Source organism: Oncorhynchus gorbuscha, linkage group LG25, assembly GCF_021184085.1.
Source record: "Oncorhynchus gorbuscha isolate QuinsamMale2020 ecotype Even-year linkage group LG25, OgorEven_v1.0, whole genome shotgun sequence".
Taxonomy (NCBI): Eukaryota; Metazoa; Chordata; class Actinopteri; order Salmoniformes; family Salmonidae; genus Oncorhynchus; species Oncorhynchus gorbuscha.
Window position 1 is genome coordinate 3,931,187 of NC_060197.1, and position 27,327 is coordinate 3,958,513.

The 27,327-nt window shown below is 41.8% G+C and overlaps 6 protein-coding genes across 13 annotated transcripts in view; 3 read left to right on the forward strand and 3 right to left on the reverse strand.

Moving 5' to 3' along the window:
* Positions 1-1,271: 1,271 nt before the first annotated feature.
* Positions 1,272-4,714, reverse strand: LOC124014108 (vegetative cell wall protein gp1-like). Its single transcript, XM_046328821.1, has 3 exons — positions 4,311-4,714; positions 2,978-3,113; positions 1,272-2,577 (listed from the first exon to the last, which is right to left on the reverse strand). Exons 1-3 carry the CDS (start codon positions 4,580-4,582, stop codon positions 1,420-1,422), a joined length of 1,566 nt encoding a protein of 521 aa, XP_046184777.1. The 5' UTR covers positions 4,583-4,714; the 3' UTR covers positions 1,272-1,419.
* Positions 4,715-8,398: 3,684 nt separating this feature from the next.
* On the reverse strand, positions 8,399-11,322 carry pex26 (peroxisomal biogenesis factor 26). Its single transcript, XM_046328887.1, is given in 6 exon segments — positions 8,399-9,712; positions 9,942-10,082; positions 10,171-10,479; positions 10,482-10,498; positions 10,663-10,803; positions 10,898-11,322. Coding segments are annotated over 6 exon segments (915 nt in total). The 5' UTR covers positions 11,101-11,322; the 3' UTR covers positions 8,399-9,608.
* A 1,440-nt stretch (positions 11,323-12,762) lies between these two features.
* On the forward strand, positions 12,763-18,119 carry LOC124014031 (cystine/glutamate transporter-like). Of its 3 annotated transcripts, none has more exons than XM_046328686.1 (12): positions 12,763-12,899; positions 15,294-15,420; positions 15,538-15,653; positions 15,749-15,874; positions 15,983-16,082; positions 16,170-16,214; positions 16,311-16,434; positions 16,537-16,640; positions 16,735-16,831; positions 16,993-17,142; positions 17,252-17,429; positions 17,577-18,119. In XM_046328686.1, the coding sequence occupies exons 1-12, from the start codon at positions 12,845-12,847 to the stop codon at positions 17,639-17,641; spliced, it is 1,287 nt and encodes a 428-aa protein (XP_046184642.1). In that variant the 5' UTR covers positions 12,763-12,844; the 3' UTR covers positions 17,642-18,119. The 3 variants fall into 3 exon arrangements, with proteins under 3 accessions (XP_046184642.1, XP_046184643.1, XP_046184641.1); XM_046328685.1 differs by lacking the exon at positions 12,763-12,899 and adding an exon at positions 13,001-13,604; XM_046328687.1 differs by lacking the exons at positions 12,763-12,899; positions 15,294-15,420; positions 15,538-15,653 and adding an exon at positions 12,999-13,604.
* A 454-nt stretch (positions 18,120-18,573) lies between these two features.
* On the reverse strand, positions 18,574-24,015 carry foxm1 (forkhead box M1). 2 transcript variants are annotated; one of them, XM_046328684.1, is made up of 9 exons: positions 23,935-24,015; positions 22,198-22,700; positions 21,936-22,084; positions 21,511-21,705; positions 21,195-21,323; positions 20,967-21,023; positions 20,607-20,658; positions 20,310-20,479; positions 18,574-20,209 (listed from the first exon to the last, which is right to left on the reverse strand). In XM_046328684.1, the coding sequence occupies exons 2-9, from the start codon at positions 22,655-22,657 to the stop codon at positions 19,403-19,405; spliced, it is 2,019 nt and encodes a 672-aa protein (XP_046184640.1). In that variant the 5' UTR covers positions 22,658-22,700; positions 23,935-24,015; the 3' UTR covers positions 18,574-19,402. The 2 variants fall into 2 exon arrangements, with proteins under 2 accessions (XP_046184640.1, XP_046184639.1); XM_046328683.1 differs by lacking the exon at positions 23,935-24,015 and adding an exon at positions 23,407-23,573.
* Positions 22,601-25,416, forward strand: rhno1 (RAD9-HUS1-RAD1 interacting nuclear orphan 1). Of its 3 annotated transcripts, none has more exons than XM_046328690.1 (3): positions 22,601-22,715; positions 23,966-24,168; positions 24,312-25,416. In XM_046328690.1, exons 2-3 carry the CDS (start codon positions 23,986-23,988, stop codon positions 25,071-25,073), a joined length of 945 nt encoding a protein of 314 aa, XP_046184646.1. In that variant the 5' UTR covers positions 22,601-22,715; positions 23,966-23,985; the 3' UTR covers positions 25,074-25,416. The 3 variants fall into 3 exon arrangements, with proteins under 3 accessions (XP_046184646.1, XP_046184644.1, XP_046184645.1); XM_046328688.1 differs by lacking the exon at positions 22,601-22,715 and adding an exon at positions 23,609-23,769; XM_046328689.1 differs by lacking the exon at positions 22,601-22,715 and adding an exon at positions 23,637-23,793.
* Positions 25,417-25,539: 123 nt separating this feature from the next.
* The window catches only part of LOC124014019 (tubby-related protein 3-like), a 38,660-nt gene continuing 36,872 nt past the window's right edge, over positions 25,540-27,327 (forward strand). Inside the window, exon 1 of one of the 3 annotated variants that reach the window (XM_046328658.1) lies at positions 25,540-25,659. In XM_046328658.1, coding sequence (XP_046184614.1) covers positions 25,640-25,659 — 20 coding nt within the window. In that variant the 5' untranslated portion in view covers positions 25,540-25,639. Of the gene's footprint in view, positions 25,660-25,818; positions 26,610-27,327 lie in introns of those variants that run through there. The other 2 variants (XM_046328657.1, XM_046328659.1) reach the window with 2 other exon arrangements.

A 27,327-nucleotide genomic window follows, 5' to 3' on the forward strand; every position in this document is an offset into this window, starting at 1 on the left:
TAGCCAGCTAGCTAATGTTAGCGCTAGCAACCTAGCTAACCTTAGCCACAACAAATTGGAATTCGTAACTTAAGTTTGCAAATTTGTAACATATATTATATTTGGAAAATGTGTAACGTATTGTATGAATTGCATTTCATAACATATTGTATGTATTACAATTTGTAACATATTGTACGAATTGCAGTCCTTAACATATCATACGAAATGGATAATGAACATCCACAAATTAATGCATACCATACATACCGTAAAAAAACTAAATGGAGTCTCTCAGATTTACGTACAGAATAGTATGAAATGCTCTGAGACCACGTTGGCAAGAAATGCAAACTTTAAAAAAAAACTTTATTTAACTAGGCAAGTCAGTTAAGAACAAATTCTTATTTTTGATGAAGGCCTAGGAACAGTGGGTTAACTGCATGTTCAGGGGCAGAACGACAGATTTGTACCTTGTCAGCTCGGGGATTTGAACTTGCAACCATCTGATTTCTAGTCCAATGCTCTAACCACCCAAACTTATAGAGTATGAGTTAATAAAATGCTTCTAAACATCTACATTTCCAATTTGAACATTTCAAGTGCTATGGTGGCAGAGAGGAATGGTCACTGCATTGTAGAGAAAGAATACTTTTCTCTTTGTTTCTTTTGAAATTCTGTCAGGCTATAGCCTTGAGATATCCAGCATGTCAGTCACAAAACATAAGGATTTTGCACAATAAACACTTTCTTCATTTCTATATTAGAAAGTTGATAAAAGACATATTAGAAGCGCAAATGTTATGAATTAAAATCCAGCCAAGGCTGCTCTCTTCCGATGTAGTCTAGGAAACACATGTAACTATCAAGATATCATGAAATTCTAACAAGCAAAGCTTTGGGGTGGCGCAGAGAGATAATGCTCCTGTCAAACAGTCTCAGTTTTCTCCTACCCCGAAGGGTTCAAATCCTGACCCATGTACGTACTGTATATCTTGTCAGTATGATACTGATGTAGGATCTTAATTTGACCAGTTTCTTCACAGCAGGAAAACAATCCTGAAGCGACAGGAAATGTGGATTATTATTACATTTTATCGGGGTTGACAACTTTTTTGTCAACCCCGATAAAGTGATTTTGATTTGCTTAACACTTTTTTGGTTAGTACATGATTCCATATGTGTTATTTCATAGTTGATGTCGTCACTATTATTCTACAATGTAGGAAATAGTAAAAAATAAAAACCCTGAAATGAGTAGGTGTCACCCCCCCCCCTTTAAGATTTAGATGCACTATTGTAAAGTAACTGTTCCACTGGATGTCATAAGGTGAATGCACCAATTTGTAAGTCGCTCTGGATAAGAGCGTCTGCTAAATGACTTAAATGTGTCCCCAAACTTTTGACTGGTACTGTGTGATTTCTGGTTTCTGCAAAAATTCATCTTCGCCTGGCTGATGGAGGAGCTTTGGTTGTTTTTGGTTGATGTGGAGCTGGTTGAGAGGATTTTGATTTGTGTGGAGCTGGTGGATGTGGATTAGAGGATTTTGATTGCTGTGGAGTTGGTGGAGACGGTTTAGAGGATTTTGATTGCTGTGGAGCTGGTGAAGGCGGTTTAGAGGATTTTGATTGCTGTGGAGTTGGTGGAGGCGGTTTAGAGGATTTTGATTGTTGTGGAGTTGGAGGAGGCGCTTTAGAGGATTTTGATTGCTGTGGAGTTGGTGGAGGGCCTTTAGAGGATTTTGATTGGTGTGGAGCTGGTGAAGGTGGTTTCGTGGATTTTGATTGGTGTGGAGCCATGTGAGAGGATTTTGATTGGTGTGGAGCTGGTGTAGGTGGTTTATAGGGTTTTGATTGGTATGAAGCTGGTGGAGGCGGTTTAGCGGACTCTGATTGGTGTGGAACTGGTGTAGGTGGTTTAGAGGATTTTGATTGGTGTGGAGCTGGTGAAGGTGGTTTCGTGGATTTTGATTGGTGTGGAGCCGTGTGAGAGGATTTTGATTGGTGTGGAGCTGGTGTAGGTGGTTTATAGGGTTTTGATTGGTGTGAAGCTGGTGGAGGCGGTTTAGCGGACTCTGATTGGTGTGGAACTGGTGTAGGTGGTTTAGAGGGTTTTGATTGGTGTGAAGCTGATGATGGCTTAGTACGGCTCTTGGGTTTGGTGTGGACAAAGGGACGTGATTTTAACTTGAAATTGCAGAGCATTGAAGGGGTCACTTGTGAGTGTACTATGATTGGCTGCAAGTGGATGTAGTGGGTCTCTCTTTGGACAACATTGGGGGCCGGGAGATATGTTTGTGGGGGTGGTGGTGGTGGTGGTGGAGGAGGATGACACACAGGTCTAGAGCCTTCCTCATTCTGAATGGCCTGGTTGTTGCGGTAGGTGTACAACATGGATGCCACCAGTTCATTAGGTAGTCCCCTCTGCTGTAGGGTGTTGAGCGGGTGGGGCTCGTAGAAGTCGTGAGACCTGTCACAGTCCACCTCTGCAGCACAGGTTCCTGTAATGTAGCGCTCACAGACGTGGAGTCTTCTGCATTTCTCCTTGTCAGGACAGTATCCGTACTCTCCACTACCTTTGTTGTATGTGAAGCAAACCTGGAGACAAACACAGACCACTCCGAGTAGGTGCACATCAAATGTATTAAATGGAAATTACATTTCTTTACTCTGGATATCTACATGCTCAATTTAGAGGATATACAGTATTAGGTAATTATATTATGATGTAAATATGAACAAGACTCAAGAGAATGAAGTAAAGAAAACACTGCCAGTTGGTTATCAACCCGTCCCATGTCCAGCTCAAAAATATGTTTTGTCATGCATTTAAGATGCATTAGTGCATTCTCGTATGAACCCATTTTACTTACAAATTTTTTATATTTTTTTATTCCAAGTAAGAATATAACATCATTTATCTTCTGAAAGTATGTTTGTGTGTGTGCTTTTAAATTGCTTCCACTAAGTTGCAAGGATCCTGAAAATACGAGCTTACTGGGGGTAAGAGGGTGTTGTCATTCTGCAGTAGTAACATACACAGCTCCCTCCTGTCCAATTTCTCCAGGTGATGCTCTCTCAGGACTCTGATGTTGTATTCTGACGTCAGCTCATGACAGAAGCGGCACCGTTGTCTGAAAATCAAAGTTTAGTTTATTAATTGGACCATTTAAAAAAACAAGCACACATAAAACTTGAAAAAGCCATACATGCACATGAGCAAAATCAGAGGATAACACACAAAGTCTGGGACTTATTTCCATTGTGGTCCTTGAGACAAGATGGCTAGACAAGATCGAACACATTAAACACAGTATGGCAGTGAAATAATAAAACAACAACAGAGAAGAACATCTCTCTCTTCATTGCAGTTACATCACATGGGCACAGAAGACATCAAACATATTTTTTCTTAAATGTTTAAAGCTGCCCAGAACAAGAAAATACCTTCCCCCTGCATTACTCCTGAACCTGTATAAGCACACATCAGCAACACCTCACCTGGTGCTGTGATTGTGTGCATCCCTAACACGAGGAAAGTAATCACTTAGATACCTGGGCGCAGGACCATAAATACTCCTGTAAACCAAACCTAGTCTAATCTGGGACACCCTATCCTCAAGTTAAATTCCTGAAAGCAGCTCCTGCCTATGTGAGTACGTGGACTCACCTTTAATACTACCCTGATCCGTTTATTCTGGGCTATCTGGTAGCATCCCCTTCATAAATGTCGATAAACCCCGAAACCAGGAAGTACAAGCGTAGTCTAAATGGCATTGAATGAGGGCAGTGGCTAGCACTTTCATGGAGTCCTTATCAAAAGAAAGCAATAGTTTCCTAACAGGTCTACTGCCCTTCTTTTTTAAACAGCATTTTGAGATTGATAATACTAACGGGAAAATGTTGGCGAAAGCATATAATATCAAATGAAAATGGCTATTGAACAGCTGTGTTGCTTTATAACACGCCCCAGCTTTTATGGCCGTGTTTTAGCTGGAGTAAAATGACACCATTTTGTTTGTCTTAATGACATTGTAATAACGTTTTACAGTTTCCAAAATACATACTGCAACCTCTAAATCTTAATATTTAGAACCACATTATATAGAAAAAAATCTACAAACAATATTAACCGGACTACTGCCACTACAACCAACTGTTCACAACGTGTAATTTCAGTTAGCCTACATGATGCATAATACAAGACCATTTTTTATATAGAACATTTCAATACAAGGTAATTAATAGGTGACATCCCAGCAATATGATTAAAAAACGGCATATTAGGGAGTCTGACAAGGCCTATTGACCAAAGTAATAACAAGGTTTACCCCTCATTGAATCGACACGTTCCATAAAGGTAGAATATACACAGATGTAAATTGCTGCAGCCATTACATTCCTTGTCTCTGCATAATCTCATTTTCGTTTTGGCAAATATCAGTTTGTTTCCCTCAAAGACAGCACTGGTAAACATATCCTGATTCCCTAAAACACTCTCCAGGTCATCTTCTGGCGTGCTAAAGTTGGCACGCATTTCTTCCAGCTCAAAATACCCATTATGGGCACAGAGGATCTTATAGACCAGAGCTGTTGTATCCATGTCCGTCACCGTAGATCTTCCGCCTTGACTGTTCAAATCGGTTCAAATGCATGACTGTACATATTGACAGCAAACATGAAGGATTAGCCACATTAGTGGAATTTGCGGGTCGCCTTCAAAATAAAGGTTCCTAATAGAAAGTGATGCAAATGGTTGCAAATTGTGGAATCATGCCATATTTGGACTAGATAATGCTAAACAAGTTGGCAATGTTGTTATATAAATTCAACAAAAGACAATAATTAGCTACCTGGCAAAAAAACACGTTGAAAAAGCAATGTGGATGTATTAAACTCCCAAATAATTTGTGGCATACTTACAGCCTTACCTATGGATTGTGGTTCAATTAAATGGGGTATCAGTCTACTCAGTGTTACCCACAGAACACAAATGTAAATAATTTCCACAAATATTGGTGTTGTAGCTGTTATTGTGGGACTTTGACTGAGGGAAATGGTCTCCGCAGTCAGCCTATTGTGTGTTATGACATACAGTACCAGTCAAAAGTTTGGACACACCTACTAATTCAAGGGTTAAAAACTATGAAATAACACACATGGAAGCATGTAGTTTACCAAAAAATTGTTATTGTGGGACTATCATTTGTTTTTCAACAGAACAATGACCCAACACACCTTTAGGCTGTGTAAGGGCTATCTGACCAAGAAGGAGAGTGATGGAGTGCTGCATCAGATGACTTAGCCTACACAATCACCCGACCTCAACCCAATTGAGATGGTCTGGGATGAGTTGGACTGCAGAGTGAAGGAAAAGCAGCCAACAAGTGCTCAGCATATGTGGGAACTCCTTCAAGACTGTTGGAAAAGCATTCCAGGTGAAGCTGGTTGAGAGAATGCCAAGACTGTGAAAAGCTGTCATCAAGGCAAAGGGTGGCTAATTTGAAGCATCTAAAATATATTTGTTTAACACTACATGATTCCATATCTGTTTTTCCATAGTTTTGATGTCTTCACTATTATTCTACAGTGTAGAAAATAGTACAAATAAAGAAACCCTTCAATTAGTAGGTGTTTCCAAACTTTTGACTGGTATTAGACTCCAGAATTTCATTTGGGGGCATACTTGTATTTCTCTGTACAGCCTATGGATTGTGGCTCAAGGAAATGGGGTATCAGTCTACTCAGTGACACCCACAGAACACAGCTGCAATGAGATTACACAAATATTAGCATGATAGCTCATATTGTGGGACTCTGAAACCACTGTGAAATGAGCCACATAAAGCTTACCAGACATCCTACTATGTGTATTGATGATTTACTAGTCAAAGTCCCACAATAGGAGCTATGGCACTAATATTTGTGTAAACTCTTCACAGTTTAGTTCTGTTTGTGGCACTGAGTAGACCGATAACCAGTTTGATTGATCTACAATCCATAGGCTGTACAGTGAAATATAAGTATGCCCCCAAATGCAATTATGAAGTCTAATACATCCACAGTGCGATTTCAACAGATTGAATTTAGCATTCTCTAATGAAAATATGCTTAGACTGCACTATTTGTATCCATTTGTATCACTTTCAATTCATTTTTAAGGCTAGGGGCAGCTAATGATCCTCTATGGCCAAAACATGTTTTAGTAGCCTATTTTGAATGATTTTTAAAATTCTCTAGACAGGAGTACGCTATATAATTTTGACAATTTCATTCAATTTACTTAGGGAAAGCTGCTTCCCATAGCCTTATGCTTTAAGTGCAGGAGCGGTCTTTTTCCAAGTCTGTCCATTTAGACCAGTGGTTCCCAAACTGTGGAGCGAGGGGGTTGGCAAGGGTGGCGCGGGGTCCCCCCTCCCACATTTTTTTATACTTTTGTCTTTATAAAATTATTCCCTCATTCAATGAATCAGAGATCAAATGGATAAGGTTGGCTACTTCAAAAGCAAGGTATCTAACTAGACACATTTATATACAAGGCTAAAATATTCATGTTTTGGGGGAGATCTATGCACTGCAAATTATTTGGCAATCAGGCTATTCTTAGAATGTTTTTTACATTGTTGCAATAACATGGCTACTGTTTAATAGAGGGGAATTCATTTTAAATTTGGGAATCCCAGCTTTCCAATAGTGTAGATTTGTTTAGGCTCTACAGTGCCGGTGGAAAGGAACAACAAAACATATGCATAGTTAGCTATAGTTAACTCGCAAGATAACTGCTACAAGTTATGTTATGAATTGTTGATCTAATTAGTCTGTCTGTTATTATTTTATGCACCTGCTGCTGAAATGTTGCGCTCTCTCTCCTCGAGCAATGGCCCACTCGCACTGGCACACACACAGCACCACAGACATGCACTGAAGGTCATTCTGATAATGACAGATATGTATACTGAACACAAATAGAAACACAACATGTAACATGTCCCATGTTCCATGAGCTGAAATAAAAGATCCCTGAAATTTTCCATACACACAAAAGCTTATTTCTCTCAGATTTTGTGCACAAATTTGGCATTACGTCCAACCAGCCTCACAACCACAGACCACATGTAAGCAAACCAGCCCAGGACCTCCACATCCGGCTTCTTCACCTCCGGGATCGTCTGAGATCAGCCACCTGGACAGATGATGAAACTGAGGTGTATTTCTGTCTGTAATAAAAACCTTTTGTGGGGAAAAACTAATTCTGATTGGCTGGGCCTGACTCACAAGTGGGTGGGTTGCGGACAGCTCTGGCCCAAGACATGTACTGATAATACTGTATGTAGTAAAACCTTCAGGTTTCAAACAATTAAATAGGCATACTTCAAAATGCATACTTCCTCCAGCTCACTGCAAAGTGGTGTGTGACACCCTGATGAAGCCTGCCTTCTGTGCAAATGGGAAGCATGCTTCAATTACCAGTTGAGAAATACAAATATTTGCTATTTTGATCATGGCCAATTACATCCAATTGGTAGTTACAGTCTTCTCCCATTTCTGCAGCACCCCTACAGACTCGGGAGAGGTGAAGGTCGAGAGCCATGCGTCCTCCAAAACACACCCTGCCAAGCCGCACTGCTTCTTGACCCACTACTTGCTTAACCCAGAAGCCAGACGCATATGTCTGAGGAAGCACAGTCCAGCTAACAACTGAAGTCAGCTTGCAGGCGCCCGGCCCGCCACAAAGAGTTGCTAGAGCACAATGGGACAAGGAAATCCCGGCCGGCCGAACCCTCCCCTAACCCAGACGACGCTGGGCCAATTGTGCGCTGCCTCATGGGTCTCCCGGTAACGGCTGGCTGTGACACAGTCTGGGATCAAACCCGGGTCTGTAGTGATGCCTCAAGCACTGCGATGCAGTGCATTAAACCACTGCGCCACTCGGGAGGCCCAAAAATCTTTTACCACAGGATTGCATTTAGAATTGTTGCTCATTGATTGGGCTTATAAAAAAGCTGTCTGACACATGTTCCGCTAAAAGGCCCTGTATCTGTATGCTGTGCATGTGATAAATAACATACATAAAGAATATAATACACACATGCCAATTCAATTCCACAAAATTATGCAAATTAAGACAGGCCAATAACCATGACTGGTCAAATGCATTTCCATCAACTGGTATTTCTATCAATTAATAGGCTAAAAAGCATTATTTCGCAATGGGATTTTTTTTCTTCTCCCGGACAATTGTCAGGTGGCAATTTTACTTAATCTGCAAAAAAAACACAAAAAAACCCCAGCTATTACAGGCTAACTGGAAACCCTGTCTAGCAGTGATGCTTGGAGAAGTGGGTATACTCTAATTTTGCCCCCCCCCCCAAAATCCAAAAAGGCTTGCCGGTGAAGGAAAGGCACTCTGTGTGAAAAATGCTGTTTTCCTACAGTTTTTTTTATTCTGTTTTACTACATATTTTCAGGTATTCACTCAAAATCACACTTTTTAATAGAAAGTCCACAACAATGCTTAAAACACATCAGGAGTCCATTTTCTCTGGTCTGGGAAAAATATAAATATTTGGAGGGTGTGGTTGCCTTTTAATTGAATTGCTCACCTAGCAAGTGACCATTTGGCTAGCCATGTGTTTGTACTGTACAATGTAGGCCTACATGGCAGAGTTTGCAAAACAAATGCCCTCCAAATGGATACAAATTATCATGATTTCATTCTGCCAGGTAACCCTTTACCAAGTTTTTTTTTGGTGAAGCCTATATAAATGTTCACTCAAACAGCGCTTGATGACTGAACTGTGCATTACAAAGATTCAACCAAGAATTCAGACCAAACTTTTTCAATACCTGGTTCCATTGTTTCTTCAGTTCCTGGTAGATAAAAGTTGAAACCTCTTACCTACAATACCAGCTACTGATGTCGTTCAATCCTGTGAGCTGCTCCAATGCGAAAACCAATTGAGCGTGTTTGCTGCCTGATATTCTGCAGAAATGAGCTATGTGTGTGCTGCACATGTGAATATATTTCACATGCTTTGTGATTATGTAGGCTACTTTGATGTCACTATTGTACTACATAATTGCTATTGTAGTACATAATTGGTCTGTGTCCTGAGAAGGTATCTGCTGGAGCCAGACCCTATTGAAAGATACTGGAGTAATTCATAATGAGATAATTATCATTTTACCAATTAAAAATCTATCACTCTCATGTAAAAGTTATAATTTGTATGACATGCATCTGATTACAATTAGCTTGCTTACAGCAGTTGTTTTGGATTGGGCAATTCATATCAACACAGAATGTGTCACCACACACACTCAATCGCTTTCTGGCTCGCTCGCACACACACACACACACACATATATGGGAGCAACTGAATCTGCAACACCAAGGAAATTAATTCTGACTACTACTATCACATTCTGCCTTCACATGTATCCATGCTGTTCACATTCTGCCTTCACAGTTATACATGTTGTTGTTGCCAACAAAAGCCCCCCTAATTTCTCTCTTCATCTCAGTCACTAATTCATGTTTACATGGTGAGGGTCAATGGTGAGCTCTTGGTTCTCAGTCAAATTTAAACCATAATGTCCCAGCACCAGCCTGTATGGTTTTACAGTTCTTAGCTCTGAGCTCTGGCTCGATAGTAAGGAGCAAACATGGCGTCCCACATCTGCTTCAGCATCTGCAACATCTGTGAGATCCATGGGAAAGATGAGGGATGAGCTGTGGAGAAACCATATCCAAGAATCATCATAACATTTCTCCTCTTCGTGCTGATATCTAGTCTCTTATGTGTTTAAATATTGTAGGTAGGTTGGGTGCAATCAAAAGTTAGACAAAAGCTGTATGCTAAGTGCTAGACTAGTATTAACTAAAGCAACCACATTATTTGGATGTTGACAGTTTCTTTCAATGATTGAACAATAGGCTTACAACGTTATTTATTTTGTACCTGGATCCATTCGGACAAAAAGCATGTAGAGAAGGACCGCAGCCAGAAAAAATCTCTGAAGACGGAATAACCCACCACTGGCTACTGATAGTCCTCTGTTCAAAAGCCTAAGCAAGGCCTCAAGTTTCTGAATCACAGCACCTATAAAGCACAAACACACAGTCAGTCACACTGTCTGGCAACATTAAAGGCAATACAAATGGTTAATGCAATTGTAAGTGAGATGCACCTTGAGGTGTGTTAAGTCCAGCAACCACCACCACAGGACTGGTGTTGGGATTAGGGCTTGGATGTTGTTCTTGGCTGAGGTTCTCTTTATTCTCCACGATATCCAGTGCTGTTTGTTTCTGGTCCTCTGTGAATGCAATACCTCCCACCTCACCAAAAACCAACTCCCGTGCCTCTGTCATATGACCTAAAGGCACTAGAATATGCAGTAAATAAAGCTCTGCTACAGTCCCAAATCCTGCCAATCTCCCATTGGATGGGCAGCACAGCCAAACATGGCCTGCCTCCTGCATCATAGCTTGCTCGCCACTTTGGTGTAGAGGAGTATGCTACAAAAAAAGATGAGGGACATGGAGAAAAACATGACTGTAGGGTGAATTGGGGAATACATTTACATGCCAATTGAAAACATAAATCACAATGTGCAGTGTACAAAACTGTTATAATGGAAGAAATGAGAGCCTGCATATTAACTATGTTATATTTTCCTCACCACATCTGCATTATTTTTGCAGATATTTTCTCAGGGCACTCATAATGTTGCAGAATCCATGCCAGTGCACCAGGCCACTGATTGAGTTCAGCCAATGCTTGAATCCCCACAATGCAGAGTGCAGCCTTCAACTCCCCATACCTGAAAGTCAGATGGACAACGGTTTAGTCCAATAATGCAATGCAACAAGGACCATGTCATAAAAGCAGAGCAAATTCTAAGAACTAATACCCACCTGCTGTCTTCTTGCTCCGCGTTTAAAAGGCTCACCAGACCTCTCTCACATGTGTCGAAAGCAGCTTGGAAATCCCTCTGAACCATTAACTGCTCGGCAGCTGAATCCAACAGTCCATGTGTCAGTGCAAAATTTGAACTCAGCGGGGGGCTTTGACGGACAGATCCGAAGCTGTGAGCCATTGAGGTGGACGAGTTGCTCATTATTGTATTGTTGGTAGCTATAACGTTATATCTATTTTAGTTGTTTGTGCCGATAAATTGTAAGACGAATCATCAACTGTCAACCAAACATTAGTAATGTTTTTACCAATATGTTAAACGTGCCGTAAATTATGTGCTGGTGGTACCTGCCTTGTACAAATTTGTTTACATTCTGAGGCAATATACACGCTCTTATTTGGCTTCCGCACTCGCCACCAATCATATTTGGAGATTACTCTAGAACTCAAGGCAGCCAATCACTTGCGCTCTTATTCATACGTAACCCTTCAGGTGCGCTTGATTTAGCTTTAGCTCGCCCGGCGTGCCGGATAAGTGGGGTTCCAGTTGATCGTTTGGGACCTATTTTGACATCCCCAAAATATGCTTGCAATTCAAAGAAAAATTAATGTTGCAAAGCAGAGTTCTCTATGCGACATTAAAGTATTAATTAATTCATAAATATAACCACAGAATATGATCATTGATTTGTGGGATATCTGGAACAACAGAGCATTTGCAATACATTTGCATCACTGTTTTTGTAAGACAAGGACAGAAAGTGATAAAGTTGTAGAACTCAAAATAACTCTATGGCATGAGCTGATAATACTGTGCAAAGTAAGGTTTGGGTGTTAAGGGACTTTTCTTTACTCCATTTTCTGTTGTGAGACCGATTTAGAAGGTTCTAAATATTAGACGTGATGTTTGATGTTGGACCTAAAGCAATTTGAAATACTTATTTTTCATAGCAGTAGGGATCTCTCCAAAACATCCTCACAATTCTCAGCTGAATAAACATGAAAATAAGACAAATAAATGCCATATATCCCTTTCTGTATTATTCTAGCCACATAATGTGATGGTGTATAGTGGTGAAATGTCAGATAAGTTATTGTGAATATGATCCTTAGTTTCCCGGAAATGCCGACACCCATCGTCAAGACATGCAATTACAACTAAACATGTCAAATGAAAATAAAGCAGCTATAATGCCTTTGTTAACTGCTGTTAACAAGCGATTGATTAACTGAAATGCACAGCCACAGTCTAAGAAAAGAGAGGCCAGATGCATTTTTTCATAGTTTTCCTTTGGATCCCTCACATGTGATCTTACTCTGACGTTTCCTTGCTCATGACAGAAATACTTCACAGTTCACACACACAGGGACAAACTACATGACCTTGCTTTCATTCATCAGGCGTGTGTGCAGAGAGACAGAATTGACATGCCAATTATTTGATGTTGCATTCAACCCCATTTTAGTGTTGACATTTGTGTCATATTGGATGTTATTTGGTTATGATTTGGTTATGAATTAATTCTACTGATATTTTGTGGATATTAGTGAGAACATCAGTAAGGCCATCTGCTCCTATAGCACGTATACTTTCTCTGTTGTGAAGTTGTTGTTGAAAGTGACCCTCCTGTTATCTGTACAGCCGCCTCTACTAGGGGTGTTTGTGTTCTCTCCCCATGGTAGTCCGTGTATAAAGCTGTGCACACAAGCAAAACTTTACACACACCGGCACACACACACAAAGACCAACAAAAACTTGCATGCACGCACGCACGCACGCACGCACGCACGCACGCACGCACGCACGCACGCACGCACGCACACACACACACACACACACACACACACACACACACACACACACACACACACACACACACACACACTCATACTCAGTAAAATGAATTCACCATGGCTTTGACCTGTCTAAGCTTCCTTAATTACTCATGTTGTTGAAGCTTGGGAAGACTACTGGCTTTTTTTCCTGCTTGTGCAGGATTGGTGAGTTTCTATGGTTACTGACTGTGCTGATTTGCAAGAGCCAATGAGGGGGTACAAAACAAGTTCAGGGGAGAGGGCCTTGTGCAAGTGTGAGGGTTATACTCGTCTACCCATTTAGCTCATACAGTTCCACTCGGCTTGTCTCGTCTCTTAACTTGTCTCATCTTCTATGCTAGTCCTCTACATACAGCAATCTTCATTGGATAAATACAAGCAGTTTCAGTATAAGATAGTTTATCTATAGTTATATAGTTTATCCATAAAGAGAATGACCATACTTTTGTGTTCTTAAAGAGAGAATACTTTTTTGTTCACTTAAATGGACTACTTCTGTGTTTTCTTTCAACTGGAATGTGAAAGGATTTTTGCTGCTTAAAAGTAATTTTTGGTATTTGATTTATTCACTGGAACTTGTTGGTGTAAGGCTGGCTATCTAAACAAGGTGTTCACACCTTCAAGGCTGCTTAGTCATGGGCATAGATGGAATTCAGTTGAAGGAAGAGGGGGATGAGGTGAAGGAGAAGAAAGAAGATGAAGTGATCCACCTGAGGAGGACAATAGGTCTGCTTCCGGCTATCTCCTTCATCATCGGTACCATGGTGGGCAGCGGCATCTTCATTGCACCAAAAGGGGTTCTGATGAACAGTGGTAGTATGGGGATGTCACTGGTGGTTTGGGCACTGTGTGGGGTCCTCTCCACCTTCGGTAAGCACCAACTGTCATTTTAAAAGAGGTACTGGGTACCTATGAGAGCAAGAGGAGCATAATTGTGATGTTTGAGAGTGGTAGCTGCTAACACAATATCCGTCTTGAAACATTTGTATTAGATATTCACACATCAGTCTGATTCAGTATTGTTAAAGGTCCAATGCAGCCGTTTTTATCTCAATATTAAAACATTTCTGAGTAACAATTAAGCACCTTACTGTGATTTAAAAAAATAAAAAATGTTTAAAAAGATACAAAAATAGCTTCTTAGCAAAAAGCAATTTATCTCGCAAGAATTTTGCTAGGACTGTATGGGAAAGGTCTGAATGAGGAGCCTAATTGGAGGAGCCTAATGGGAGGGATATGCAACCTGGAAACTAGCTGTTATTACACTGCCTGGTGATGTAGCCAGGCATGGCAAAACAAGTTGAGTCCAGGCAGTCTTTTCAAACAGCTCTTACATTAAAAGGGCATTATCATAACTTTCACAGCATTATTCCAACCTCATAGTGTGGAAATATATATAAAACACAGGTAAATCATGCATTTGACAGCACTGCCCCTTTAATTCACAGACAGCACACAACATTCACTCCCCTAATGGAAGTTTAGGTTACCTCAGAGGTGTATTCTAGTACTCACTGTATTTGCTTTGGCAGTACACTTTGCTGAGTGTATTCACTTAGTTGAATGATCTAGTCAAGGTCCACAATCCTCTGGTATTTGCACCTGCGATCAACCTTTGCACCTACAGTTGAAGTCGAATGTTTATGTACACCTTAGCCAAATACATTTAAACATTTCACAATTCCTGACATTTAATCCTAGTAAAAAATTGCTGTCTTAGATCAGTTAGGATCACCACTATATTTTAAGAATGTGAAATGTCAGAATAATAGTAGAGAGAATGATTTATTTCAGCTTTATTTCTTTTATCACATTCCCAGTGGGTCAGAAGTTTACATACACTCAATGAGTATTTGGTAGAATTGCCTTTAAATGATTTAATTTGGGTCAAAAGTTTTGGGTAGCCTTTCACAAGATTCTCACAATAAGTTGGCTGAATTTGGGCCATTCCTCCTGACAGAGCTGGTGTAACTGAGTCAGGTTTGTAGGGCTCCTTGCTCGCACACACTTTTTCAGTTCTGCTCACAAAATTTCTCTAGGATTGAGGTCAGGGCTTTGTGATGGCCACTCCAATACCTTGACTTTGTTGTCCTTAAGCCATTTTGCCACAACTTTGGAAGTACAGTGCCTTGCGAAAGTATTCGGCCCCCTTGAACTTTGCGACCTTTTGCCACATTTCAGGCTTCAAACATAAAGATATAAATCTGTATTTTTTTGTGAAGAATCAACAACAAGTGGGACACAATCATGAAGTGGAAGGACATTTATTGGATATTTCAAACTTTTTTAACAAATCAAAAACTGAAAAATTGGGCGTGCAAAATTATTAGTCAACGTGGAAAACTGAATGTATTTGAAAAAAGTTATCAACGTACGGGAATTTAGTATTTTTTTCACTCAACTTTTCACCTGAATCCAATGACATGGGGAATTTATTTTGTGATTTCACGTTGAATTCACATTAGATGACCACTCAACCAAATGTAAATCAAAACTTTGTGTTGAACTGACGTCTGTGCCCTGTGGGAGATGTGTCATCTGTCTCTGTCCTTTGTCCAGGGGCCTTGTGTTATGCTGAGCTGGGAACCACATTTACAAAGTCAGGGGGCCACTACACCTATCTGCTGGAGACATTAGGACCCTTGCCTGGGTTCCTGCGTCTCTGGGCAGAGTTTTTATTCATCAGGTCAGCAGCCTGTATCTCTGTGTCTCTTTGCATACACTCTTAGAATAGTTTAGGAGACAGTATAGTTTACTACCAGTTTTTCTAATACTTTTACTGTACTCCATGTGGACTGTAAAGGCCAGCTGTCGCATCCTACGTATCCCTGGCGTTCGGACGCTATGTGGTGGATCCCTTTTTCAGCCCTTGTGCTCCTCCCACAGCACTGATTAAACTGGTCAGCATCCTTGGAGTGAGTGAGTGATAAAATACAACCGATAAGACTTTGTGAATTGTTGGATTACTATGCAATTCTATTTCAACAAGGTTCATCTTCCTCCTCTCACTGTAGCATTTGTGGTGGCGATAAACTGCTGGAGTGTGACCCTGGCATCTCGCACCCAGGTCACGCTGACATTCATCAAGATGTTTGCCCTGGTCCTAATCATCGTTCCTGGCATCGTGGCATTAGCCAGAGGTGGGGTAGTGGTTTTGGTAGAGTTACATGATACACGATGTACACAATATACCCAGGACCCTATTCAGTCAAACCCTGCTAACTCGTTTTCCTCGCTCCCCTCCCCAGGACAGACAGAGAACTTTCAGAATGGCTTTGCGATTGATAAATTAACACTGGATAAGCTACCATTGGCCTTTTATTCTGGTCTATATGCCTATGGTGGATGGTAAGCAGTGTACAAAAAAAATTCCATACCATACCATCCATAAAGAACTGTTAACTGATAAATGGACATCTCTTACTTTCTTTGCAGGTTTTATCTGAATTTTGTCACAGAGGAGGTCATTAACCCAAATAGGTATTTTACATTAAAAAAACAATGTGATTGACCAATTATTTACACACAAAAAATCAATTAACCTCAAGTCTTTGATTGTCTGCTCTATTTTGTCAGAAACATCCCACTGGCAATCATCTTCTCCATGGTGACGTTGACTGTGTGCTACATTCTTGTCAACGTGGCCTATTACACCATGATGACAGCAGAGGAGCTTCTTGTGTCTGATGCTGTGGCTGTGGTCAGTAATGTGGCACCAGATGGTAAAATCCAAGAAAATTAAAATAACTACATGTGAAATGAACGGCATGTGAGCCTCATATATGCTGTCTGTTTATCGCAGACGTTTGCCAATCGTGCGCTTCCCGGCTTGGCCTCTGCGATTCCTGTACTGGTAGCTGTGTCCTGTCTTGGGGCGCTTAACGGTGGCTTCTTTGGAGCACCCAGGTAATAATGCTGCACTCTCGTAATTCAGAACCATACACCTTGATGTACGCTTGGCTGGTTCTATTCGCAAGACGTCTGTCTGTCCGTGGTGCAGGATGCTGTTCGTGGGAGCCAGGGAGGGACACTGGCCAGTCCTCTTCTCAATGATCCACATCCATCGAAACACGCCTCTGCCTGCTGTTCTGCTGCTGGTATAGTCTACTACTACTGCCCATAGTCTACCTTGCCAACCCAATTAGAGTCTCTTTACAAACATCTGTATTGGCTTTGCTTTACATTTACATTTAAGTCATTTAGCAGACGCTCTTACTTTCATGGTCCAGTTGAGATGTTTGTGTTGTCCTTCCTGCAGTATCCGTTGGTGGTAGTGATGGTGGCCAGAGGAGAGATCTTCCAGCTGATCAACTTTGCCTCCTTCTCCTGGTGGCTCTTCATTGCCATGGCGACCATGGGGATGCTCATCCATCGCTACCGCTTCCCCCTTCACCCAAGACCCTTCAAGGTTGCTATGACTACTATAATTAACTAATGCCCCTTGTTTGGTACTGTTTCTTGACTGCTTACCTAGTTTTATTCCTGTGATCAGCTCATAATTCTATTCTGTCTACTAGGTGCCGCTGGCCATTGCAGTCACATTCACAGTGGTGTGCTTCTTCATCGTTGGGCTGTCTCTGTACTCAGACCCCTGGAACACAGGGGGCAGCTGTGCACTCACCCTGTCTGGAGTCCCTGTCTACTACCTGACAGTGCACCGCTCACACCTGCCAACCCGATGGAGAAAGAGCTTCAGTGAGTCACATCCTTATCATGCCACTATAATGTCGTTGTCATCATACTGAATTACTGATAGCAGAAATGTCAGATGAGGGTGGTGTTGTGTGGGATAGTTATGGCTGTTGTGTGAGTCACTGACAGGACTGTCTCTCTATTCTCCAGACTACTGCAATAAGCAGCTTCAGATACTGCTGGAGGTGGCTCAGCAGGAAGTTCAGGCCTACTAAAGACGCCTCTTTAATCACACACACTGGTCAAACGGACACCCATTGCTGTGCCCTCCATATTGTATGTAGATGTCAACACCAAGGCATGTTAGTTAGATTTGGAAAATAATGAGCTGTTAACTCTACAGCATTCACTGCTGGGACAGTTAGTTCCACTGAAAAACCCCCAATGACTGTTTTTGTTTACTTGAATTAATGAGGTGTACTTTTTACGCTTTGAATACGATAGATGTTTTGTGTTGATTATTTACATTTAAAATGACGATCATGAGCAAATGTTGACATACTGGTATTTAGTACTCGAAACAAAAAGAGAAACTGTGACGTATTCATTTATTCCCATTTACATAGGATTCATTAAACAGACATGCTTTTCTTAAACATCCCAAAAGATACCCATGTCAGTTTTCCCACAAGCCTCCCTCTGGCGTCTGTTGTACCAGTCATATAATAAATACTGAGCCAGAATGTAAAGTTTCTTACATATGTGGTGTTGTTCATGCCTCTTCCAGTTTATCATACCTTCAATTATAAATATGGGACAAGAAACCCAGGACTGTGTGAATGTAGTCAAGTTAAGACATCTAAACCCAACCAATGTGAAAAGGAGCAGCAAAGTCAGCGAGTTTCACTGTAGTCAGCACACCCACCCAAAAGGGAAAAAAGGCACTTCCAAGACACCAGTACTGTAAAAAGAGGAAGCCAAGTCAATCACCAGCAAGCCCATGCCATGATATTAAACACTAGCAGACAGGATGCTCCTCAGACTTTAACCCGAATGTGTCCACCACAAGCACAGCTAACAAACGAGCCAAGAAGAACTAGAAAAAGCCATACATCGTTCAGAATTGGTCATATGCAAATGACGCAGTCTTCCTTTCCCATAACAAAGTAACAACTATGACCCTTCGATCAAAATAAAAACCATAAACTCATGCATTAAATGTTTAATCTTCCAATGACAATTCAAGCATACATTTTTAAAAAAAAATTCAAATATATTCCCCTTCTACAGACAAATGTAAGACATCACCATACTACTTCATGCTTTTACATAGTTTCTCACTCACTACTACCACTCTTTTAAAAGTTCACAAAGCAGATTGGACATTGTGTCATACCTAGAATAAGTTACAAAAGTGCACTAGAATAAGTGTTGACTTGGTCAATCAAAAATGGCATCTCCTTTGGGTGTAGACAGTCCTTGTTGTTTTATTACTTTCTCTCATTGGTGGTTGATCATCTGTACATCATGTTACATCCTATCAGAGGTCCAATCAAATGGAGACTCGCTCACTTTCAGAGGAGGCACCACATCTTATATTCTAGCATGGTAGTGTCGGTCTCACTGGATAGTGATGATTTATCTATGTATAAATGTACATTTTAAAGAGCAAAACATATTACAAAATGTGCAAATTAAACATACATCTTCTATGTAGGCTACATACATCAACATACAACTCAGGCATACTTTTCGGTTCCCTAGAAGTTCCTTCAAGACTATGGTGGGAGACAGTGAATTGTAATCAAAATATGGTCACTTAAGCTTGTGGCATGAAACACAACCAAGCGAGAGAAAAACAAAACTGGTTAGTAGTGACAAAAGCAACCAAAGACAAAGGTAAAATCTAAGTCAGAAAGAAAACTCCCACATTTACAGATTGGAAGACAATGTGAGCAGCTTGGGTAATGATGAGACTATGGCATCCTCATCTAGCAAAGAACTTTGAAAGGGTTGCGCTCTCTGCTCGGCAGTGGCTACTTGAGTTCAGGGATGAGCTGAGACCAGCTGATGTTCCCCATACCCAGATCATCATCCTCCAGGCCAGAGAAGCTGATATCCACCAAGATCTTGCTCAGGCTGTCGTTCATGGTGTCCAGGACCAAGCCCTCTGTAAGGGAGCGGTTGGCTGTGGAGGGACCCCCGATTTGGAGCTCTCTGGAACAGCCCTGCAGACGCTCTGGCCCCGGGGAGCAGGTGCCGGTGGGGCCAGCCGCAGATGTGGAGCGTGCAGAGGTGAGCAGCTCACGAGGGGAGTTGAACAAGGGCAGGTCCTTAAAGGGAGTGCTACTGAAGCTGAAGGGGGTGTGGTTATGGCGGTCCGGGGTGAAGCTGGGGCCGGGGGTGCGGATGGGGCTGAAGTCCAGCATGCCGCCTCTCTCCTTGCCCAGCGGGGTTACCCTCCAGGGCTCTAACAGCACAGTGGGTGGCTTGCTGGGGGTGGAGGAGGCTGGGTGGCTGCTCTTGATGGGGGTCTTGAAAGAGAACTCCCTGCAGGGGCTGTCAGGCTCCGGCCGGGGGTCGAGCTCGGCGTCCTGTAAGGCGGAGCCGTCGGAGGCCAGGCCCGAGTCGAAGAAGGTGCTGTCAGGGAAGAGGAGCACGGGCTCCTCGTTGGAAGGTAGGACGAGGCGCTGCTTGCGACGGGAGCTGCTGACTTCCTTCCTGGTGTTGGTCAGAATGGCCCTAGGGGTAACGGAGATCAGGGGTACACTGACCTGCTCCTCCTTCATCTCCTCAATTGGAGGAGCATACAGCATCACTGTGGAGGCATCACTGTACGTAACCTGACAAACGCAGTCACAACATGTATTAATTTAATTATAGGGAATCAAGTAACCTCCAGCCACTTTACAAAAAAAAAAAAAAAGTATGGTGAGACTTTACCTTGGGAGCTATACGGACCCTCTTGCCCCCTCCTGAGGAGCTAGATTTCTGTTGGGGGGCAGAGAGGGGGAGCCGTGTGGACGAGGACAGGAAGAGTGACTGGGTGAAAGGCAGCTGGATGGGGACCAGGTAGGAGTCTGCACGAGGAAGAAGGGGCTTCATCTTCCTCTCTGAACATATGGATGGCAGGAAAAAAATAAGTAATGAGGCAACAGCTACACATCAATAATTTCCAACTCTCAAAGGTTTGGTAATTGTCCAGCTGCTTGTTTCCCCCCACGTCTTTCCCTCACTCACCAGGGACACCGGCAGATGTTTTCTTGATGTCAGGAGCAAGTCTCTTTTGTTGCTGCGGGAAACAATTGAGATGTTAACTTCTTATTCCCAACACAACTATTCTAATTGAAATGGTCCCTTTCTCTTCTCAAAGACAACATATGAAGACGGCATGAGTTCGACCTGTGTAGGAGAAGTTACTATGTACGGTGGTCCTGTGATGTCTGCCTCTCTGCCTACACCTCACATCTCCCCTGAAATTAATTGTCAGCTTAATGAGCTAAACAAGAGCAGATGGAAGGCATGTCCTGTCCTCTCTCCGACTGTCCTGTCCTCCCTGACTGACTGCCACAGATGAAAAGAAGGGTAAAACGATCTTACATGTTGGTCACAGACCTGCATGGTCCGAGACGAGATGGAAGTTGGATCAGACTCAGTCTGTGGGGTGGAAAATTGGTCAAAAGGGACAGAGTTATAAAGATAATCAAAAAGTAGATTTCAGAGTGAAGACAGTTATTTGCTGGCATTTGTCCTTTTGTGGAGTCCCATAGTTGTAATTGGCCAGCGACAAAATATGACTTAGAACAGAAAAGTGGGTAACATGCCAACCTTGTAAACCTGGTCAAGAGTAAGGCAGCGATTGGCCTCTGGGCGGATGGTCCAGTAGGAGATCTTGCCATCTTGTGTTGTCTCACGGATGAACATGTCATGCAGGGAGAGATTGTGGCGGATGGAATTCTGGCAGAGGAGCATAGACAATATCAAACTAAGAGGATGTGGCTTATGCCATTGGCAATTATACAAGTTTTTGTTGGGTGCTTAAGGGGTATTCTTCTGCTTCTATTGTAACACGATCTTGTCCTCAACTATTACAGTGACACCAATAAAATCGTTCTGTGACCAAGGGCTTATTGTGGATGTTTACCTTCCAGCCTGGCTTGGCCACCTTTCTGAAATATGGAAAGTGATCCTCAATCCAAGTGTAGATCTCTTTCAATGTCATCCTCCTGCTCTTCTTACTGTTGATGGCAAACTGAATCATTGCCATGTACGAGTAGGGTGGTCTCTCTGACAAGGGGTCTTTGACAACCCTGTGTGCTTCCATTCGCTCACTTTGTGACTGTGTGCAAAACAGAACAAAAAAAGAGAGGTTGGTTTTGTTTGGCCTATTTAGATACTACTCTTTTAAGACTCAACATATGCAGCAAGCACACAGAACTAATATCACACTTGAGTGCAACACTTGAAACATTCTAGGTAAATATATAACACGTTGCCGGTGACACCCTCGGCATCACTGTTTACATACGTCTGTTGACAATCACCCAGATGCTAAAAGAGGAGCCAAACCTGGAGAATCTGTTGGCAAGTGTCATGATTCTCTTTGTTGGCAGCTTTCTTAGCAGGATCTGGGTCAAGACCGTCTGTATTCATCCTCCCAAGCCACTGGATGTTAGTAAGGCTGTCATCTAGAGGACTGCAATCAAGGTCCCTATTCACTGTGAAATAATAAAAACTGTGCAAATCAACAATGTTCATCATCAAACAGTTAATTTAGCAACACCGGAAAAGTAGAGGGTCATTTAACCCAAAATCATGCAAATAAACATACATGGTTTAATTGTAGTCAAAGCCTTAGTATCCTTTAGGCAGTCCATTGTTGTTGCCTTCTCTGGCTGTGTGACAAGAGCCATGCTACTCCTACCAGAGCTGAAACCGCTCATATAGCTAGGTTGACAGAAAGAATCTGCACCATCCTTGATACAGCCACCACCACTTAGAAGGATGAATTTGTTTGGTCCTTGAGAGCCACACTCCTTCCCCTTGGCAGTGAGGGCCCCAATTACACTCTGAAGGTCTGCAGTTTTGGGGATGACAACCACTTGTGTGCCAGGCATAGTGGGATGGTCCATGATACGGATGCCATCAGGAAAACACTGGCCACCTGAGGGTTTGGATGTGGATGCTTCCTTGTGTCGTAGTCCATCAGGCTCATCAATTGCTGGTTCATTTAGCTGAAAAGGAAGCTTCCTCCTCCTAAGGATCAGGGGCCTTCTTGGGCTCTGTCTCATTCTGCCCAGATTACAGAGCTGGCCCTTTGACTTCACTTGATGTCTGAAGAGATAACAGGTAACGTTAAAGTTAGAATGTAACGTTACAGCCAAAACTACATTTTCCCTGGGGCAGACAAAGCTGGTTAGGTTTGAGCTAGTTAGCTATAATGGCTAAATGATAGCTAAACTGATGACGAATCAGGCGCTGACAACTTTCTACCTGAGTTGATATGCTGCAACTAAGTAAGCAAGCCTGTCGATGCAAAAGCTGTTAGTTCAAAAAAATTATCCAAGGTTCTTTTGATGGGCAAATTAAATTTGCGTTGGTAACAATGCTGAATTAAATGTATATCGGGTATGGATCACATCATGAACTGATATTTTCCATACTTGTGCTGACGTTACTCTAGTAACTTGCTAACCTAACTATACTAAAATCTATTTGATTGTATCAATTAAAAACAAAGCAGCCAGATAATTGTTACTATAGCTAGCTAGCTTAACGATTTTAGAATAGAAATACCAGTCTTTCAAATATCAGCTATGGTTATGACGCAGTCTTCTAGAACATGATGGTGTTAGCTAAATTAGCTAATCCACGGGTTTATAGTTAGCTAGCTAACATACAAAGAAGGTATAAAAATATTCCCTAAACTAGTAGTTAGTTAGATAGCGGTAATAGTTAACGCGTTTAGTTTGCAAGCTAACGTTAGTCCAGTTAATTAGCAAGCTAGCTAGCAACTTTAACCAAGTTGCATATCACAAACCTTCATATTATGGGGATGCAATTCGCTTTTGTTCTGGGTTTTTTGACTCCTTAATTAAACAATGACAATAATCGAAAATGAAAGTTGACAGGTAGTTTGTAGATCTCAATCTCCTTTCATTCAGTGTGAAAGTAAATGGGATTTTGAATTTTGGCGCAGTATTTGCGATTCCGGTCATGTGGTCTTTGCATATCCAATGGGTGAACCCAGTGGATGTGAAAACCAATCAGTGTTAACCATTATGTTAACGGCAAGACTTGGAGGACAGCGAAGCAAATGCAAAATGTTTGTCCTTTCTGATTCTGACATTATTTATTCAAAACATTGATAGCTAGCTACTTCTGACATGCAGTTTACACCCAGGTACGTCGTGTGATATACGAAGGCGTAAGTGCTCTTCCATGTGTTCACTCTTGTTATTTTTTGTTGTTGTAGCTAACTATCTACTTAACCCAAAGCAAGCTATAGTGTTTAAAACGTTTCTTATATGCCACATTTGTTTCATACTGCACTCCTTTAATACGTCACCATATATTTAACCTTCTCTTGATCCCATCAGCTCCTCAACCATGATCTCTGATGCCCCGTAAAACAAGAAAGAAATCTTTGCCATACTCACAGAAGCCGTCGCTGTTGTTTTTTGAGCCACCACTTGATGACGCCAGATACCACAATGTGCCTCAAGTGAGAGGCGCACTCAATCCCAAGTCATTTCTAGATGAGGAGCAGCGACAGAACAGCTGCGCAGCCTGTAGTTCTTGGGTAATCACAGTTTATAACTGTTAATGTGTATGATGATAATCATGTTTTTAATGTCATTATTTACTATCATCTGAATGTTGTCCTTTCATAGACTAAATAATGTATGACAAACATGTTCAAAGATGTCTCTCACTCAATTTCAGGTGAGTCCACAGTTTGATCAGTTACCGCCCCCTGCACCCAGAGGAAGGCGAGGGAGGAAGAAGTGCCTCTCTGCACCAAGCATTCTTGACAGGAGTTCTAACTTATCCAGAAAAGGTAGTGTTTGCAAGTTCCAAGCCTTATCCTTTCAGAGAAGGTCAACAGCCCAACCTCTCCATCAAAAGCATGCACGTAGAAAGAAAGCTGTAGAATCTGCTCTTGGGGCCCATGAGGAGCAGCAGGGCTTGCAAGTTCATAAGGTTGGTTCTCTAAGTACAGAGTACTTAAGTAACCAAGATGAAACGGAGACACCAACACAGATAACTTCTCTCAGGAAAGGGACAGCTGAGAGGAGACGGTTGTCAGAGATAACACCGGAAGATGCAGCATCAACCTCCAGCAGATGTGTGGGGGTCCTTAGAACGTCAGCTGGCAATGTTGCCAGACATGGCAAGAGCCCAGCGTCATGCTCTGCTCAGACTCCTGCCTCAGCAACACACCACACCCCTGGCACGGACAATGTTTTCTCCCCACTTGATGTAGAGACTCCAGAGTTACACCATGATGGAAGTTCCTCCTTTCTTCGCCTCCTGTTGCCACAGCCGATGACCCCGCCACATACTGTGACTTCAGAGATTTTAGCAACAGACACCCCAGAGAGGGACTATGGAGTCAAGGTTACATGGAGGAGGAGGAAAGGGCTGATGAGGTTGCTGATGGACCGAGGTTATCTTTCAAGTGCAGAGGCACTAATTAGCATCTAATCAACATAACTGTTAATGTTGACATTTTACTATCATGTTCTGCAATTAACACTGAATTGTAGTTAACACCACATGAATAAATTAGTCCACTGATTGAAAGTGATATGTTGCAATAACTATAATATTATTGAGTCCACTCAATTGTTTTGCTGCTCGGAATAACGTTGTCCATGTGCAGTTGGTAGATCAGCCCATTATGGATGTGGCTCTGTCTAGGTTCTTGTTTTCTTTGTACCCTGGGTCCACATTAAATCTTTTTAAAAATCGGTTGTTTTTCAATTTTACATAAATGCATAATGAATGTTTGTGTTGTGAGTGTTACAACACTAGCTAGTAACTTTGGTATAAATAGAGGGGTCTATTTACTAGCTACATTTGTGGTAACATGGAATGCAGAGGCAAAGAAACCTGTCCAATCACTCAAGTGTATATAACCTGCCATCCAATAGGATAGTCCGTTGTAGTCATGTGCGGTAACTAGGGCTGTGGGGAACAATTTTCCAAGCGTGTCAAGGAACGTTGTATGCTGCACCACCAGCTGGGATCCATAGCAACCGTGGATAAACATGAGTTACTACAGCATAAGGTAAGTAAAACATTTATATATATATATATATATAGTTTGCCCATTATATTATGTAGACATGCAGTGTCCAAATTGCATGGGCGAAGCGTGTCTGGTGGGTGGTGCGCGAGACTAGTCTCACTTAACTTATTCAGAAGGCACTGTTGCTCGAGAAGACTGATGCTAGTTTGGCTAATGTTAGGCTAGCTAGCTAACGTTTCTTGCTTGCCTGAAGATAGCCGAGCACGCTGAGTGGTAAATCAACCATGGAAGATAATACCAAGCACAGACTAAAATACATATTTTCCACAACTTGAAATGTAGCTAACTATTATATACAGGAATCAAGCAGAGTTAAACGCTTATCATTAACCATTTGGGCATCGTTTTATCGCGAAAGGGAAGCGTGAGTTGGTCAGTGAATTGTAGCTAGGAAAACCCCATCGATAGTTAACTAGCTAACGTTAGCGTGCTTGATAACGGTAAAGCAGAAAGCGCACAATTCTTCATGGATTGCTCGTAAACTAAAAAAAAAATTCTAACAGGAATGTGTTTGAAAATGAGGGAATCTTTTTTTATTTTAACTAGCTATCGAGCTATAACGTTCCATCTGAAAAATGTCAAAATTGTATGAACATGCATGTTGACAACAATGCTATAACGACGTTATAAACATGTCAAAGCTCAAGTCTTGAATATGTTGGGTTGCTAACGTTACATTATTGCGTCACGAAAGCCATCAGATTGGGAATATATTACACTCGATTTCTCGAGTTACTGTGGCTTTGTCATAGGAGCTTACGCCATTCTCCTTGGAGACGGCATCGCAGAAATGTGGGTAGCTTGCTAAAAAATACAGTGTTAGGGCCTATGAGGTGGGCAATCTTGGCAACATCACTTGGCACGGTCACTACCGAAGAAGTCTCCCGAAACGGAAGAAGTGACAGGATGAACAACATCAACAATAGCAGGTGAATCAAGCTAATGTCATATAGCATGATGATGGTATGGAATTGTGGCCAACATGGGGACAATCCGATGTTGATTAGGGTGTTGGATGGTTCAGTTCGTGGTTAATGATGTGATAGTTATGTGATAGGCTACATGGAGGCAATAGACAAATGATAATATGTCAGTCAGAGTATGATTATTATTTAACACTACTAGAACCCTTCGGCATAACAGAATCAGCTGTCATAAACAGTCATGACAGTTTGTCATTAAAATTGCAACTGACTTTATACTGTTTATGACCCTGCTATTATGACAAACAATGTTCTTTTGAGCAGCTTAATGTGTTACACTAGCACCCACAAGTGAAATCCACTGCATTGCTTTTGCAATCTCATTTCACCCTGTGAAGTTGAGTTTCATTTAGAGCTCCTTACTGCTTATTTCACTAGCAAACGTTTTCCATATGCTGTGCATTCCTGGTCAAAATAATGACACTCCACCCCCATATGATTGTGGATTGGAATGTAGGATGGCTGAACTATCTGGAGGCAATAAAGAATTCCACAGTCTTTGGTTTTTAAAGTGTGCCCACGAATGTTGCAATACCATTGCACCCACAACAAACAATATTATTGGCTATTGCCTTTGTGACATCAATGCACACTGTGGAAAATGGCTCAGGAAAATTAATAGGCAAACATGTAGGCACAAGAAATACAGTATTTCCTCTAGGAT